This window comes from Sceloporus occidentalis, unplaced genomic scaffold (genome assembly GCF_023333645.1).
Source record: "Sceloporus occidentalis isolate IW3139 unplaced genomic scaffold, rSceOcc1.0.p SCAF_1, whole genome shotgun sequence".
Classification (NCBI taxonomy): Eukaryota; Metazoa; Chordata; class Lepidosauria; order Squamata; family Phrynosomatidae; genus Sceloporus; species Sceloporus occidentalis.
This window is the reverse complement of record NW_028316981.1, coordinates 116,968,332-116,982,387: the sequence shown is the minus strand read 5'-3', so window position 1 is coordinate 116,982,387 and position 14,056 is coordinate 116,968,332. Positions and strand designations below refer to the sequence as shown.

Genomic DNA, 14,056 nt, shown 5'->3' with positions numbered 1-14,056 from the left:
ATAGCCTTATGGTTGTGTCCATTTGTGTGGGTTCTGATTGTGTGAGTCAGCCTCTGGGATTCTTTCTGTCTTCTGTTTCTATGACTCTTATGTGAATCAGCTGCCTTCTGTTTCTATGACTCTTAAGTTACGTTGATACATATTTATTTGTGAATCTTGATTTCTGAAGGTTTTTTTTTAAAATGTATATATGTTTTGTTTGGACATTCTGGGTATGTGTTATGCCTATCAGACTGAGTGTATACAAATATGTCAGATAAGGGTGAGAATATTGCTACAATGACATCATTAGGAGGAGGAACCACTATGTTTGAAAATTCTTGCAGTCTTCAGCACATAGAGCAGAATGTATTCACATTTACACATGCACATTACTGTCTTTGTAAATATTTAGTCTTTCTTGTGGCAAATTTTCTTAATATTTCATGGAATACTGTCTAATGAATGAAGCATTTCATGGAATAGTGCCTGATGAATACATGAATAATTATTCATGGTTCTCAGTGTGAATGGGATATTAAAGGGCTTTGTATGTCTGACACTACTGAAGCATGTCCATGCATGAGTATTTTCATCTTTGTGGTCTCTATGATTGACAAAAATAGAACACCTTATGCCTGTGTATGTACCTCCTCAGATACATCTAGATCTAGGCTGTCCTTTTGTTGGCAACCTCACCCCTCCCTTTTGTTGATGTTCCTGGGCTCTTCTTACCTATATCACCATAGTTCCTCTTTATCCCCTGCACTAACAGGAACTAATTAGGAATTTGGTGTTCAGAGTGAAGCTAGTTGTGTGAAAGAGAAAATTCCTCCTTTGTCCTTTTGGCTTTCTTTTTGTCTCTTATCTTTTTTATTCTTAATCATCTTCTCTCTTTCTAGTTTCATTTGAAGGTTATCCCTCTGTTACAGAATATCTTCTCTTCCTACCTGTATGTGAGTTTATGACCTCAACAGGCCTATTTAAAAAGTATCTCAGGTGTAACCAAAAAATCCTTTCAATGTATGACCTTTCACATTGTCTTTTGTGTTTGGAATAGAGGCATGTAGTGAACAAATACCAACATTTTGGGGTATTTCCTCAGTAAGCTCAAAGAAACCAAGCCTTATGTTTAAAGCATTCCTTGGGGAAAGCACAATAAATACTTCTGGTCTTCCAGATAGAAATAAGCCTCTTTACATGGCTTCAGTAAGTACTTGCTCTCAGGTACCTCCATCTATGAAGCATTTCTCAAAATTGATAGCCTCTTGCCATCTACATTGTCATCACAACCTCAGCAGCAGCTGGTATCAAGAGCTTTTCTTTCTTCAGTCCTGACTTTGGATCAGATAAAGGTAGTTCGCACTCCAGGCAGATATGTGGTGTATTTGATTAAAAGGGCTAAGAAGAAGCCTGAGAGTAAGCATAATGAAACACCAGCCTTGAAAAAGTGGAAGACTCAATCTTCTGTCAACCCTCTGTCATAGAGTGAGTGAAGTTAACAGTTTTGTTGGTCTCTGCAGTGCTGACTATAGACTAATGTCCTCCAGACCAATGGAATCCTCACAGTCATCAAGGAGCCACCATCCACAGCCATGCCTTATTCTGCAAGCTGCCTCAATATCCCAAATATTGCTCTTCTCCCTTCCCCACTTCCAGTTACAAAAAGGATACAAAGCCAAGGTGATGTACAATACTCTCTTCTACAAGGAGAGATCATGGGCAGATCCTCCCTTTTGACACACCCCTCTTCAGATAGTCATATGCATGACAGCCATCAGTCTCGGGCCTTGGATTCACATCAGTCACAATCCCCAATACAACATTCTCAATAGACACTCCCAGAATTTCCAAGATAATGTCATCCATCATGGGCATAGCGATTTTTGCCAAAACTGACAACATCTTTCACCAGCTTCTTTTTGCTCTAGGGCTTTGACCAGACAACTTAAGTGTGAACTGTCTGTCCCTTCCCTCAAAAAACTTTTTTTTGTACTGGGAAGCACTAACATCTCTACATTGGGAAAATCCTTCCTATGGGCATCCTTGTTCTAGTTGATATATATTATGGATACCTCTGGTGTATGGAAACTACTGGGACAAGTGGATCTAGTACCAATACTTACCCCTGACATCCCAACCACATGAAGTCTGTAAAATTCACCTACACCTAAGCTGAGATCACCAGTGCTGGTTATTATGTCCAGACACCTGACCACTGCCAAGGGAACAAAAACCATTATCATGTGCCATGCCCCATGCACTTCTTTCTCAGCAGCTTCCACATAAACAGCTACATCTATTGCAGTGCCTACCATGAATCCACTTTCTGTGTCAGGTGTGGCACACGTGTGGCTGCCACTTCTCAGCTGTCTGACCCTATTACTGCCTTAGTGGGATTATCTGTGCCACCACCAACACTGGACCCAGCTCTGAAACCAATGCATAGTAGCAAACAAGAGTTGTCTGATTCTGATAAGAGAGACAATAATTTAGACTCCCTTTCACCATCTTTAATCCATCTTTCAACAGCATCCCCAGCTGGTAAAGTTACAGACTGCAGTTCTCAATTTCCCTCAGATGAGGTCTATTCCAGTGCTGACCAAGTACTGAGAATTGTCAAAGCATTGGAACTAGAACTCAGGCAAGTTCAGCTACCCATGACAGGTCCTGTCTTCAAAACAGTGCAGTCCCAGTCACTAGCATTGGCTCCTATACCCATGCTTAATCCTTTATGCAAGTTACAAAGGAATCCTGGAAACCCCCTGTGTCAATTTCATCAGCATCACTATTAGTTGCTCTTTTTGTATCCCCAGCCTAATTCCATAAAAGTAGAGATATCACAATCTGAACCCTCAAAGATGCATCACTCTGTACCCATGATTAAGGAAGGAAAAAAACTAGACAATATGGCCAGAAAAGTATATTGAACAGCAGCCCTGTCACTGAAAATCTCAAATTATCATCATGCATAGAGGCTTACCAACACCTATAGTGCAAGATGGACCCTTTTCTTGACCATCTCCCTGAAGAAGAGATCATTGTCTGGTGGCACAGCAGGTCAAGACGTTTTGACATGCAGCTGACTCTGCTACAAAATCTCTGGTGAGAGCTATCTTCCTTTGTAGGCATGTTTGGCTCTAATCCTTGACCCCTAGTATCAGATGCAAATGATATGGTGGTGTTCCTACCCTTTTAACAAGAAAGGCTTATTTAACATCTTAGCAAAACAAGAAAAGTCTAGGGGAAAAATAGCACTACTGAAGGAGATAGCTCAGTTTTATTAAGTGCAGTATTCAAAGAGTATAGCCTTACAACTTTGTGGGACATCCAGGATACAGTTCACATTGGCTAATTAATCACTTATTTACACTGGATGTGTCCACATAAATAGATAGATCTCTATGCAGTTATAACAGCTAACTTTTACCACTGAAGAAGATGCATGTCGAAACGCATTTGGTTCTATTTTTAAAAAAATTATATTTGTTATTGGCTTGCATTGTTATCCCTTCTACATGTTCTTTTGGAAGTGCTTAAAGCCTTACTTGCACTCTGAATGTCTGATATTTCTATATAAATTGTTCATTGGTTGGGATGTATAGTTTTTAGTCTTGCATATACTGGAAATACTTCATTTTTTACAAGACATTTTATATTCTTCAGTGCTTTCACCTTCAGGCCTAGCACACAGCCTTTATATAATTTTTGCTTGCCTGAAAGTTGGATAATATTTCTGACGTACTACTCTTTGAATACTGCACTTAATAAAACTGAGCTATCTCTTTCAGTAATGCTATTTCCCCTAGACTTTTCTTGTTTTGCTACAATTCCTTTAGGTTTAGAGTCACACCTTTGTGCCTTCATCAGCATTCTGTTGGTTATTTAACATCTTAACTGCCAAAAGGTGGAACATGCAGAAAAAAGGAAGTGAACATCTACCCCCATTTCAACCCCCAGTTCTCAGATAATCTAAACCATCTTCACAAGCATCATCAACCTTGATGGAGTCTTACTCATCTTTGTTTTTCAAGAGAAAGCACTCTGATACCTGTAAGGGACATCTCTGTCTCTTGACTCGCTCCTTTTCCTATTTCCTTATACAATACAATTCAGATTGAGGTATTGTGAATCTGATATGTTTGGCAAACAGTAACATTTGATGCATGGGTCCTAGATGTCATATAACAAGGATATACAATTGAATTTATAACCTTCCCTTCCCTAAGATATCTTTCCATCCCAGCATCATCACCTGTTCTTTGAGAAGAAATTCACATATTTCTCTGTAAAGGTGTGATAGAATGAGTCCCAAGGTCACAGATGTACAGTGATTTCTTCTCAAGATATTTGAGGGTTGAACCCAGTTCTGGACTTCCACCAAATCAATTCCTTTATTGAGATGCAGAATTTCCACTTTGTGATGCCTTTGTTATTGTGATGCTAGTTTTCTATGTTCGACCTTTGTGATGTCTTTTTCTATATAGTGATCTGGTCATTCCACTATCGGTTCCTGTGGCGTTTATCAGACAGGGTTTATGCAGCCCAGATCTGGGGCTCCTGCAGATTGGGCAATTCAAAATGACATGTTATCAGAATGTATTTCCATACCTGGTTGATTTCAATCTGCGGGTCTTCCGCAGGACTTCCGAACTGGCTCCTCATTTTGGCACATTTTGACCAGTTTGCTAAATAAGGGAATTGACGGGAATCACATTGGGGCTCTGTACGATCTCACTGCGAATTGGTCTGGTGTGGAATCCCAATTTGCTTGTTCTCCTGACCACCACTGCAAAGACCCCTGGGTTGCAATTCTCCCATGATGCCCTGCTGCAATTTGCCCCATTTTCTTCCGCTGGGGCTGGGGAGCGATCATGGCTCCATCGGGGCTCTCTCTCTCCTTCCCTCTCCTTTCCCACTGCAACTTTGGCAGAGGAGCCGGCCAGCGAGCGCTTTCTCCCTGCCTGCCTCTCTTTCTCTCTCTCTCTCTCTCTCACACGCAGACACACACACACATATTTCAGCCACATCTATATCTACATCTATGCTCCTGTCATTCTCATCTATTTTACATACACACACACACACTCATACATACATACAGACAGACAGACACACACACACACACACAAAGGGAGGGAGGAAGGTGCCTGTTGGGAGCTCCGTTGATGCCCTGCCTTTGGCCTGACCTAAACTGACCCTTTTCCTCCTGCTGACAGGTCACTGAGGCTGAGAGAAAGTGACCTGTCAGTTCCAACCAAAGTAGACCCATGGAATCAATTGGGAATAAAAGGGAAATGCAGCGCAGGCATATAACACTAATAATAATAATAATAACAACAACAATAATAAAGTCTCTTAAGTTCCAGGAGGTGACGTTTGCAGCACTCATTGGGCATTGGAAGTCTGCTCCCCCCTCCTTTAGAGCCAGACGCCAGGATACACAGATTCTATCATCAGATTTAAAATCTCTGGTGTGTGTGTGTTTGTGTTGTGGTCATTTGGGTCAGCACAGGTTATGATCTGCCCTTGGCCCCATGTTCAATCCCAAAATGCAAGCTAGTGCCATCTCTGTATCCTGCCTCCCACTCCCTTGCCACCCCAGAATGCCTCATACACAGGTAATAATAATAATAATAATAATTCCTCACCTCTGCATGCCAGAAAAGGATGCATTTTTTTCTTTCCCTAGGCTCCCCCCCCAATTTCCTTAGAGACAATAGCAAAAACTGTATCAATTTGACAATCTGCCAAATTGGACAGAGAAACATTTTTAACATTCAGATTGCAACATTCCTTCGGATTGCAACATTCCTTCAGATTGCATTGCAGCAATTGATTCCAAGCAGCTAGCCACATTCTATCTAAATATAGATCTACCCATTGCAAAAAATATGAGCATTGACAGAGAAAAATAATTTTAAAAAATTAAAAACCAAAGGGAAAGGTCCCTGCTGGAAACCAGAGCCTTGCTTTGCTGTGCTCCCCTGACCTGGCCTGAATTGACCCCGTCAGTCACCCCCTTTTTGCCTCATGTCACCCTTTTGCCTCCTGTCAGATTTCCCTTTTTTGCATTCCTCCTTTGGCTCTTTCCTCTCCTCCGCCTCCTTCTCACTCTCGGATGAAGGGGAGGGAATGCTCTGACCTCTATCCCCCCCTGGATATGCCCCGATTATGATAAGAGAAGGCAACTGCTACAAAGGGAAGGAGAGAACTCCCAGAATTCCATAGCATTGAGCCAGAACAGTTAAACTGGAGTTAAACTGGATTATCTCCCCAGTGTGGATGCAACCTACGAGAAGGCAACTGAATGACAGGAGGATGGGGCTCTGACATTGGATTTCACTGCCAGGGAAGGGAAACTAGAAGGGAGAAAGAAAAAAGGGGACGCTGTCATTGACGTAAGGCATGAAAGTGGAGCCAGGCTCCCTTCTTATCCCCAGAAGTGCAAAGGTTCAGGATGCCTTCAGGGCCCCACTGGGCATGCACAAGGGTCCCAATTTGAATTGTTGGAACCCCCATGTTATGCACAGGTGTAGAACTACCATTTGCATTCACTCCACTTTCCCTGAATCCGCATCATGTGACTTCCTTCAATTTGATCCCCCCCCCCCCAAGTTTGGAAGGGTAACGTTAACAGCGACCAGGTATGAAAATATATTCTCATTATCACGTCAATACAAATGGCCCAATCTGCAGAAGCCCCTGCAGAAACCTCGTGTTTCACCCTAGAAAATTGGTACTATCAGTTCAAGGTCTTACATGCCAGGTTATCTACATCCCCAAGGGTTTTCACCAAATGTATGGTGGTAGTAGCAGTATGGCTTCAGAAGAGGGAAATAATCATTTTCTCATATATAGACAATTGGTGGATTCACCATGGGATCTTCATTGAGACATCTTTTATACACTACTCTCACCCTTCTGATGGATTTAGAACCCATAATGAATTTTCAGAAATCAAAACTCTTATGCATTCAAACAATTCAATTTATATTCCGCACGCAAGGTTAGGTTGTGCATATTTTACCCAGTACAGGACTGTTAACCTATACTGTCTTGCTCATGTATTAGTAAAAAGAAGAGTAAGAGCCAGGGAAGTCCATGTGCTCCTGGTACTCATGGCATCAACAACATTTGTGACCCCCCTCACACAGCTTCAGATACGAACAGTACACCAATATCAACAACCGTTCCTCAGATTTCCAAGACCAGTTGTAGCCGCCCTGACTTGGTGGCTTTACAGTTTAAACTCAGCTTGCAGGGATCCCATTTTGGCCTCCCAAACCTTCTACATTGGAAAATTGTGGTGATAACATTAGTGGACTGGAGGACACATAAAGACCCATATTTGATCAGCAGCAGATGGTTGCCTCAGGAACATGTGCTACATATCAACCTACTGTAATTCCTAGTGAATATGCAGGTGTTCAAGACCATTGCTAGAAACTGTTTGGTGGTGGTAGTTTCTGATGATACTGCTATGGTCTTTTATATTAACAGGAAGGAAAGCATGTGCTCAGAATTACTGGTAGACCTCATGAAACAGTTCTGGAATTAGTACATTGATCACATTACTCATAACAGTGCATCTACCAGGACAGAACAACACATTGATGGATTTGCTGAGCAGGGCCAAGACACCATCTGATGAATAGGAACTCAGTCAATAAATCCTTCCATATCTATTTCAGAAATGGGACTACCCTCAGCTAGATTTATTTGCTACCAAAGAGTGTACAGTATGTTTCATTCTGCACAAGATGATCATGGGCAAGGGTTTCACTGGGGAAGCAAATGCCTTTCCAATGGGAGAGGAATATAGATCTTTTCCCCATTCCCATGACAACTAGTCTCGTTGCAAAACTCAATGAGAGTAGGGCTGATTGCATTCTCATAGTGCTGTGGTTGCCATAGTGTTGAGGTTGGGCAGCAACAAGTTCTCCAGGTTACCAACTATTCCCTACCCACTAACTCAGCAGCAAGGCAATGTGGGACACCCAGATATACACACATTAGGTCTAACAGCATAGAAAATAGGCCATTACTTCACTCGCACAACAGACTGCCAGAAAATTTTCTACCTGGAGGTCATCCAGTACCAAATGGGGGAAAGTTTCTTCAGTTCACAGGCACCAGAGTATTTCCCCTGCTCATGTTGAAGGTTCATGTATACTCAACATCTTTTTTAGTCTGGATGAGGTATATGTAGCTGCCATTTCAGCATTTGTCTACCTACCAACTCATGGTTTTTGGTTTACTCACAATATTTGAAAGCTTTTCATAACCTGAATTCTTCAGCTTCATCTTTGGTCCCTTCATGGTTCTTTGGCATACCTCAGTAGTAGTTGTATTGTGTCCTGTGCAGGGAGAATGGAATAAATGTTAAATTAAATAAATAAATACCTGTCCAAGACATCAGTAATGCTTCTACATGATCCCAGCCCTCTTCTTTCACACATCATTACAGACTGGATTTTCATTCTAGACCCCAGGTCCAATTTGGGAACGCAATATTATATTTGGCCACAGCATGACACACTCCCACCATTCACATAAGTACATATCTAATCACCATTTGTGTGAATAACAGAGATTGTAAATTGCTTACCTGTAAGTGTAGTTCTGCACTTGGTCATCTGTGAACTCACACAACCTGCCCGCTTCTCTTCTCTTGGCTCTGGCTTACCTTGATTCATTAGCTTCAATCTTGGATGGATGGGAATAGAGATCATTAGGTGGGAATAGCTCAGAAGCAGAAGTAAGGAGGGGCAAGTTTCACACCGAAGGACTCCCGAGCTACAGATGTTTTAGAGGATGTAGCTGCATGGGCACAGGGTGAACCATCTGAGTTCACAGATGACCACTTGATGAATCTGTTTTAGGTAAGCAAACTATTCTTACCTGTGCATATCACGGGACTGTGTCCTGTGGCTCTGTGCAAAGGATTGTGTATTCCAGAATTATGTCTATTTTGCCTCCTTTGTGTTTGTACAACTATATGCTGCTTTACCAATCCAAGCATGCATGGAGAGAATTCTTTATCCTCATCCTCAAATATGCCATCATCTTCTGCCAATTTTTTCTGTGATGGACCTGCATGAAAGAGTCCATTTTCAGACCACTCACCACAGGTTTCTGCATATCTAGCACTGGCTGGGTTAACTCTTACTAAAAACAAAACTGGGAGAAAAAGGAACATATCAAAATAGTAGAATTCAAAGATATAGCCATGTTAGTCTATAGAATTAGTCTGTAGAGAGATTTTGTATCACCTTTGAGACTAACTGAAATAAAGAGATTGGCAGCATGAGCTTTCATAGATCTCAGTCTACTTCCTCAGATGCATATCAAAATAGATTATTCTTCTTGTCCTTCTCTTACTTCTCAGTCAATAAGAATGCAAACCCTGAGCCTCTGCCTAAGAAGGAAGAAGAGAAAAAGGAAGAAGAAGATGATGATGGAGGAGAGAATGGTCCCAAGCCCATGCCACCATATAGCTCTATGTTCATCCTCTCAACCACAAACCCGTGAGTTTTTGTTGCTGTGGACTGAATGAAAAATGACTTTGTATGACAGAAACAATTAGCTGGAAATCAGAAAGCAAATGATTGGAATGTGAAGATGGGATACATGGCTTGATCATTCCATGTTTATGGTTTTATTGAAATGATGGAAGAGGGTTGAATATTTCAAGGGATGAGTCTATGGGTCTTTAATTTCAGGTAAACTAATGTTTCTGAATTTGGACAGGGAGTAAGGAACACTGTACTGGTTAGGTTTGTGAGACCTAACCAAAACCAACCTGAGGAATACCAGACCATTGGTTTCATAAGCCTGAATGCTGACATTAATGCTGACTTGCTTTGGTTATTTTCTACATACACACAGATACTTTGGATGGTCCTGTATCCTTTGCCTGAGATAGCAAGAGAAAAATACCAATCTACCTGATACCATGATGCCACTTAATAAAGCATGCTTTTGCTTTTACATGCTAGGTTTCGGCGGCTCTGTCATTACATTGTCAATCTACGTTACTTTGAGATTTGCATTCTGACAGTGATTGCCATGAGCAGCATTGCATTGGCTGCTGAAGACCCTGTGCAGCCCCGTGCACCTCGTAACAATGTAAGTCTACTGTATGTTGTTCCACCTTTGTCTCTGAATCTTCACTGTGCTTTCTGATTTTCTGTTTTCTAGCTGTGAACGTAAAGCATGAAATACTGAATGGAGACAGATGCTTCCAAAATGTCTTACAGTTCATTGTGGGCCCAGGAGGACCCTTGGAAGGTTTAACCTTTTCCCAACCTGAATTTTCCAGAGCAGTGAAAGAGACTAAGGCCCATTACAGACTGCCGAGAAGTGGCGGTCTGCCACCGCCGCCGGTTGCAGCGTCCAGGAACCGCAGCAGCCAAATGGCGCAGTTCCCAGACACTGCAGAGAAGGAGCACGAAAATCACGCTCCTTCCTGGGCCCCTGAAGAGACGCCGCAAGGCACTAGTTGCGCACTCGTGGCATCACTTCCGGGGTGTGACGTGCGGATGCAGAGCGTCCGCTACATCAAGATGGCGGCGGCCGTGTGGAATGGCCACCGCCATTTGTTATGGACTCAGTCCGTGGTAGGGTTAGGGGCGTCTGGAAGAGACGCCCCTTTCTAACCCTAGCACGGACTGAGTCCGTCCTAGGGTGCCCGTCTGTAACGGGCCCTACTTCAGAAGCAGATGTGTTCCTTACCTCTGGAGTAGCCATTGCAATCACTGTTCGCTAGTAGTTTTGGTCCCACCTTTTGCCTTTGGCCCTGACCAACACTAAACTGAGACTATTGTACTTTGGATGTATCATGAGAAGGCACGACTTATTAGAAAATACAGTAATGTTTGGCAGGGTAAAAGGCAACAGGAAAACAGGAAAACCACATTAAAAGTGGATAAATTCAATGAAGGAAGCCATGGTCCTGAGTTTGCAAGACTTGAGCAAGGCTGTTGACAACAGTATGACTTGGAGGTCTTAATCACAGGTCTTGGTGACAGTTATTAAGGGAAGGGACGACTGTACAATCAAGTGTTAGGTATATGTGTATATATATGTGTGTGAGAGAGAGATAAAGAGAAGTGCAAAACACATTGCAGAAATAATCCAATCTGAGACTGCCTTAACTGCCCTGGCTAATTTCTATGGAATTGCTATGGAACTGTAATTTATTGTGGCACCAGAGCTCTCTGAGAGAGACAGATAAATATCTCACACAACTATAGTTCCCACAATTCTTTAGCATTGAGCCAGGGCTGTTAAACAGTCTCAGACTGGATTAGTTCTGCAGTGTGTTTTGGACCAGAGAGAGAGAGATCACATAGCTAAATAGACAAGTCTGAACTTCTTGCACATTACAGATATACAAAGCCTCATTTTTACAGAGATTTATCCCATTACAAAACAAACCCAAACAAACCCAACACACAGTGACAAAGAAACATTCTTCTGCTTGCTTCTTCACATGATATTGAAGCACTTTCATTCTCTTCTAGTTAATATGCACTATGTTTGTTCCCTCTGAGAATATTTAAAAATGCAATTCAGAGTGGTATAGTCATTTAATGGTACTGATACTATATTATTATGGGTAAAACCCCAAACAACTTCTTCCCATCTCTTTCTTTTTCTGAAATGCTGCTGGCTGGGATTTTAATAGGTTAGAAGGGAGGTGGTGGTAGAGAAGGAGGGAGAGAGATAAATCATGACCTGGCTCTGGGTAGCTTACACAGCACTTTCTTTTTCAACAACTTTAATGGACAGATCCCATGAGACATCCCTAAGGAAAAGTGAGTGAAATAATTAGAACAGCATCCCCACTGAGGGTGGGCAGGAGGCACAGTTTCTACTTTAGGCTTCTCTGTAGTATACAACAAGGAGCCTTTGTGCTGGCAAGAAGATAAAAAGCAAAGCCAGATCTAGAGTGGACATTTTGTTCCACCTTTGAACAGCCATGACTATAAATACCCCATGAAAATGGAACCCTCTGTAAATTGGAGACTTGTGACTGACAATCATGGAAATGTGATTACTCACCCAAAGTAGAAATGTGATTATGACAACAAGGGGTGTTTCCCTACCATACAAGGCAAAGGGAAGTAAGCAGATATGATAATCTAAACCTTCTTTTTCACCTTTTACCATTGCTATCAAGTGGATATCTTTATTCCCCAGCTGCCACCATTAAACAGGCCTTGAACATCTGAAGTTTAAATAATAGAGTTGCTAATGTTCTGTGGTGTGGTATTTAAAGAATGGGATGAATAATATGACATCCATCATTATTTTCCAGTATACAGTACAATACAGTACTGCAGCTTACAATGCTCTCATACTTGGATTCATTTTCAGGCTTCTACCAGGCTTCTTTTTTTCCAGTGTTGCATCTTTCTACAAAAAGGAATAGTTCTTTTTTGTTGTTGTTGTTCCTCTCTGTTTCTTGACTAAGGGTTGAGACAGACTGGCAGTAAGTGCCGTCTTGAGGACAGTGTGGGGGCATGGGGCTTAGATGACACATACCCCAACAATGCGCCCAATCCACCATCACACCACCCACCCAACCAGACAGCGGGCAGTGTTGCAGTGCTCTAGTGGTGTAGTGTTCAGATGGTGCAAGCTACAGGAAGAAAGAAGAACTGCTGCTGAGGTGGAAAGGGTGGCTTTTTTCTGCCTCAAAAAGGAGTGGCATTTTGCCATTTCCTTTTGGGCTGGAAAAATGTGGATCAGGGCCACGGTGTGCAGCCCTGATCCAACGCTCAAAGGGGTGGTGTCAAGCTACCCCTTTAGGGCCATCTGTACCAACCCCAATTTGACTATTTTCCAGCTTTGCTTATCTAATTTTTTTTTAATTCTCCCTCCCAGCCTTTTAGTCCAGCTATGGGAAATTTCTGGTAGCTGAGGAGCAACACTGAACACACAGCCCAGAAACAGCCATTCTACATTAATGATAGCAAGCATGCATGCATGCATGCATATACAAACCGATACATGCAAACACACATAAACGCACACCCAAATAAATACACACGCATAAAAGGAAGGTCAAACTTAGATTATATGTTTAGCACATTTTTGAAAGAGGCACTGCCTCCCATGGTTAAAGATTCTTGCCATAGCATGTGCGTTTCCTCACTTACATATCTTGCATTTTGCATGATTTGCTTTTGGGATAGGTCACTGGAAGGTCAACACAGGCTTGATTTGCAAGTCTGACTCCTGAGGCACCTATACCTCTCAGAAAATCTGCAGATCACTGGGGTGGTGAGAGGAGTTAGCTTTGTCCATATCTCAGCAATATCAGGCAGAATCATAGGGATGGGGCAAAGTTAGAACTTCCCCTGAAACACACACCAGTTGTGATAATTTATACCTCTGGAGTGGAGGGAAGTCTTTAGCTTCACTCCCATCTGATTTCCAAATATCACCCCTCTATGCAGGGTCCCTCTGTTTGATTTAAACTTAATATTAAAAAGGCTATCACAAGACTCTGAGCCTATAGGGCACACCAATGCAGAGGAAGCCCTTGACCATACAAGGAGTTCCTGTAAGTTCAGCATGGGAGCACTTAGTTCATAGCCCATAGGAATCTGCCAATGATTGAAATCTGCATAAACCCCTTAACGATGGGAACAATTATGTGTGTGATATCTGTGTTTGCAAGTAAAACAGAGATTCAAGAGTATCTCCCTTCAGAAGAGCTATGCCTTTGTTAAGGAACATCTGTGAGGATGGCTGGGCGATTCTCAACCTCCTTGCTGATTCTCTAACCTGAAAAATCAATTCAAGTCCTGAATTGCCCTGGAATAGATTTTGCCCTGTACATGTGTTCCAACTCAGTCTCGGTTGAGTTCAGATAGCCACTCTGTCCATTTCTCCCTTGATTTCTCACCACACTCATGCCAACCCAGGTCCTAGGCTGCATTTTGAGCCAAACTCATTTACCATGTCCCCCGATCAAAGCTCCATGCCTGAACCCAGTAATGTATTGCCCTCTGCTAAACACTCTAAATCACTATCAGCTTTATATTGTTAGCCCATGTATGTG

General features: G+C 42.2%; 1 protein-coding gene across 8 annotated transcripts in view; it reads left to right on the top strand.

The window, feature by feature from the left end:
- Nucleotides 1-14,056, top strand: part of CACNA1A (calcium voltage-gated channel subunit alpha1 A) — a 446,503-nt gene that overhangs the window by 292,021 nt on the left and 140,426 nt on the right. For all 8 annotated transcript variants that reach the window (XM_089532659.1, XM_089532648.1, XM_089532678.1 and 5 more), the window contains 2 exons: nt 9,371-9,509; nt 9,981-10,110. In XM_089532659.1, the coding sequence (XP_089388785.1) occupies nt 9,371-9,509; nt 9,981-10,110 (269 nt within the window). The remainder of the gene's footprint in view (nt 1-9,370; nt 9,510-9,980; nt 10,111-14,056) is intronic.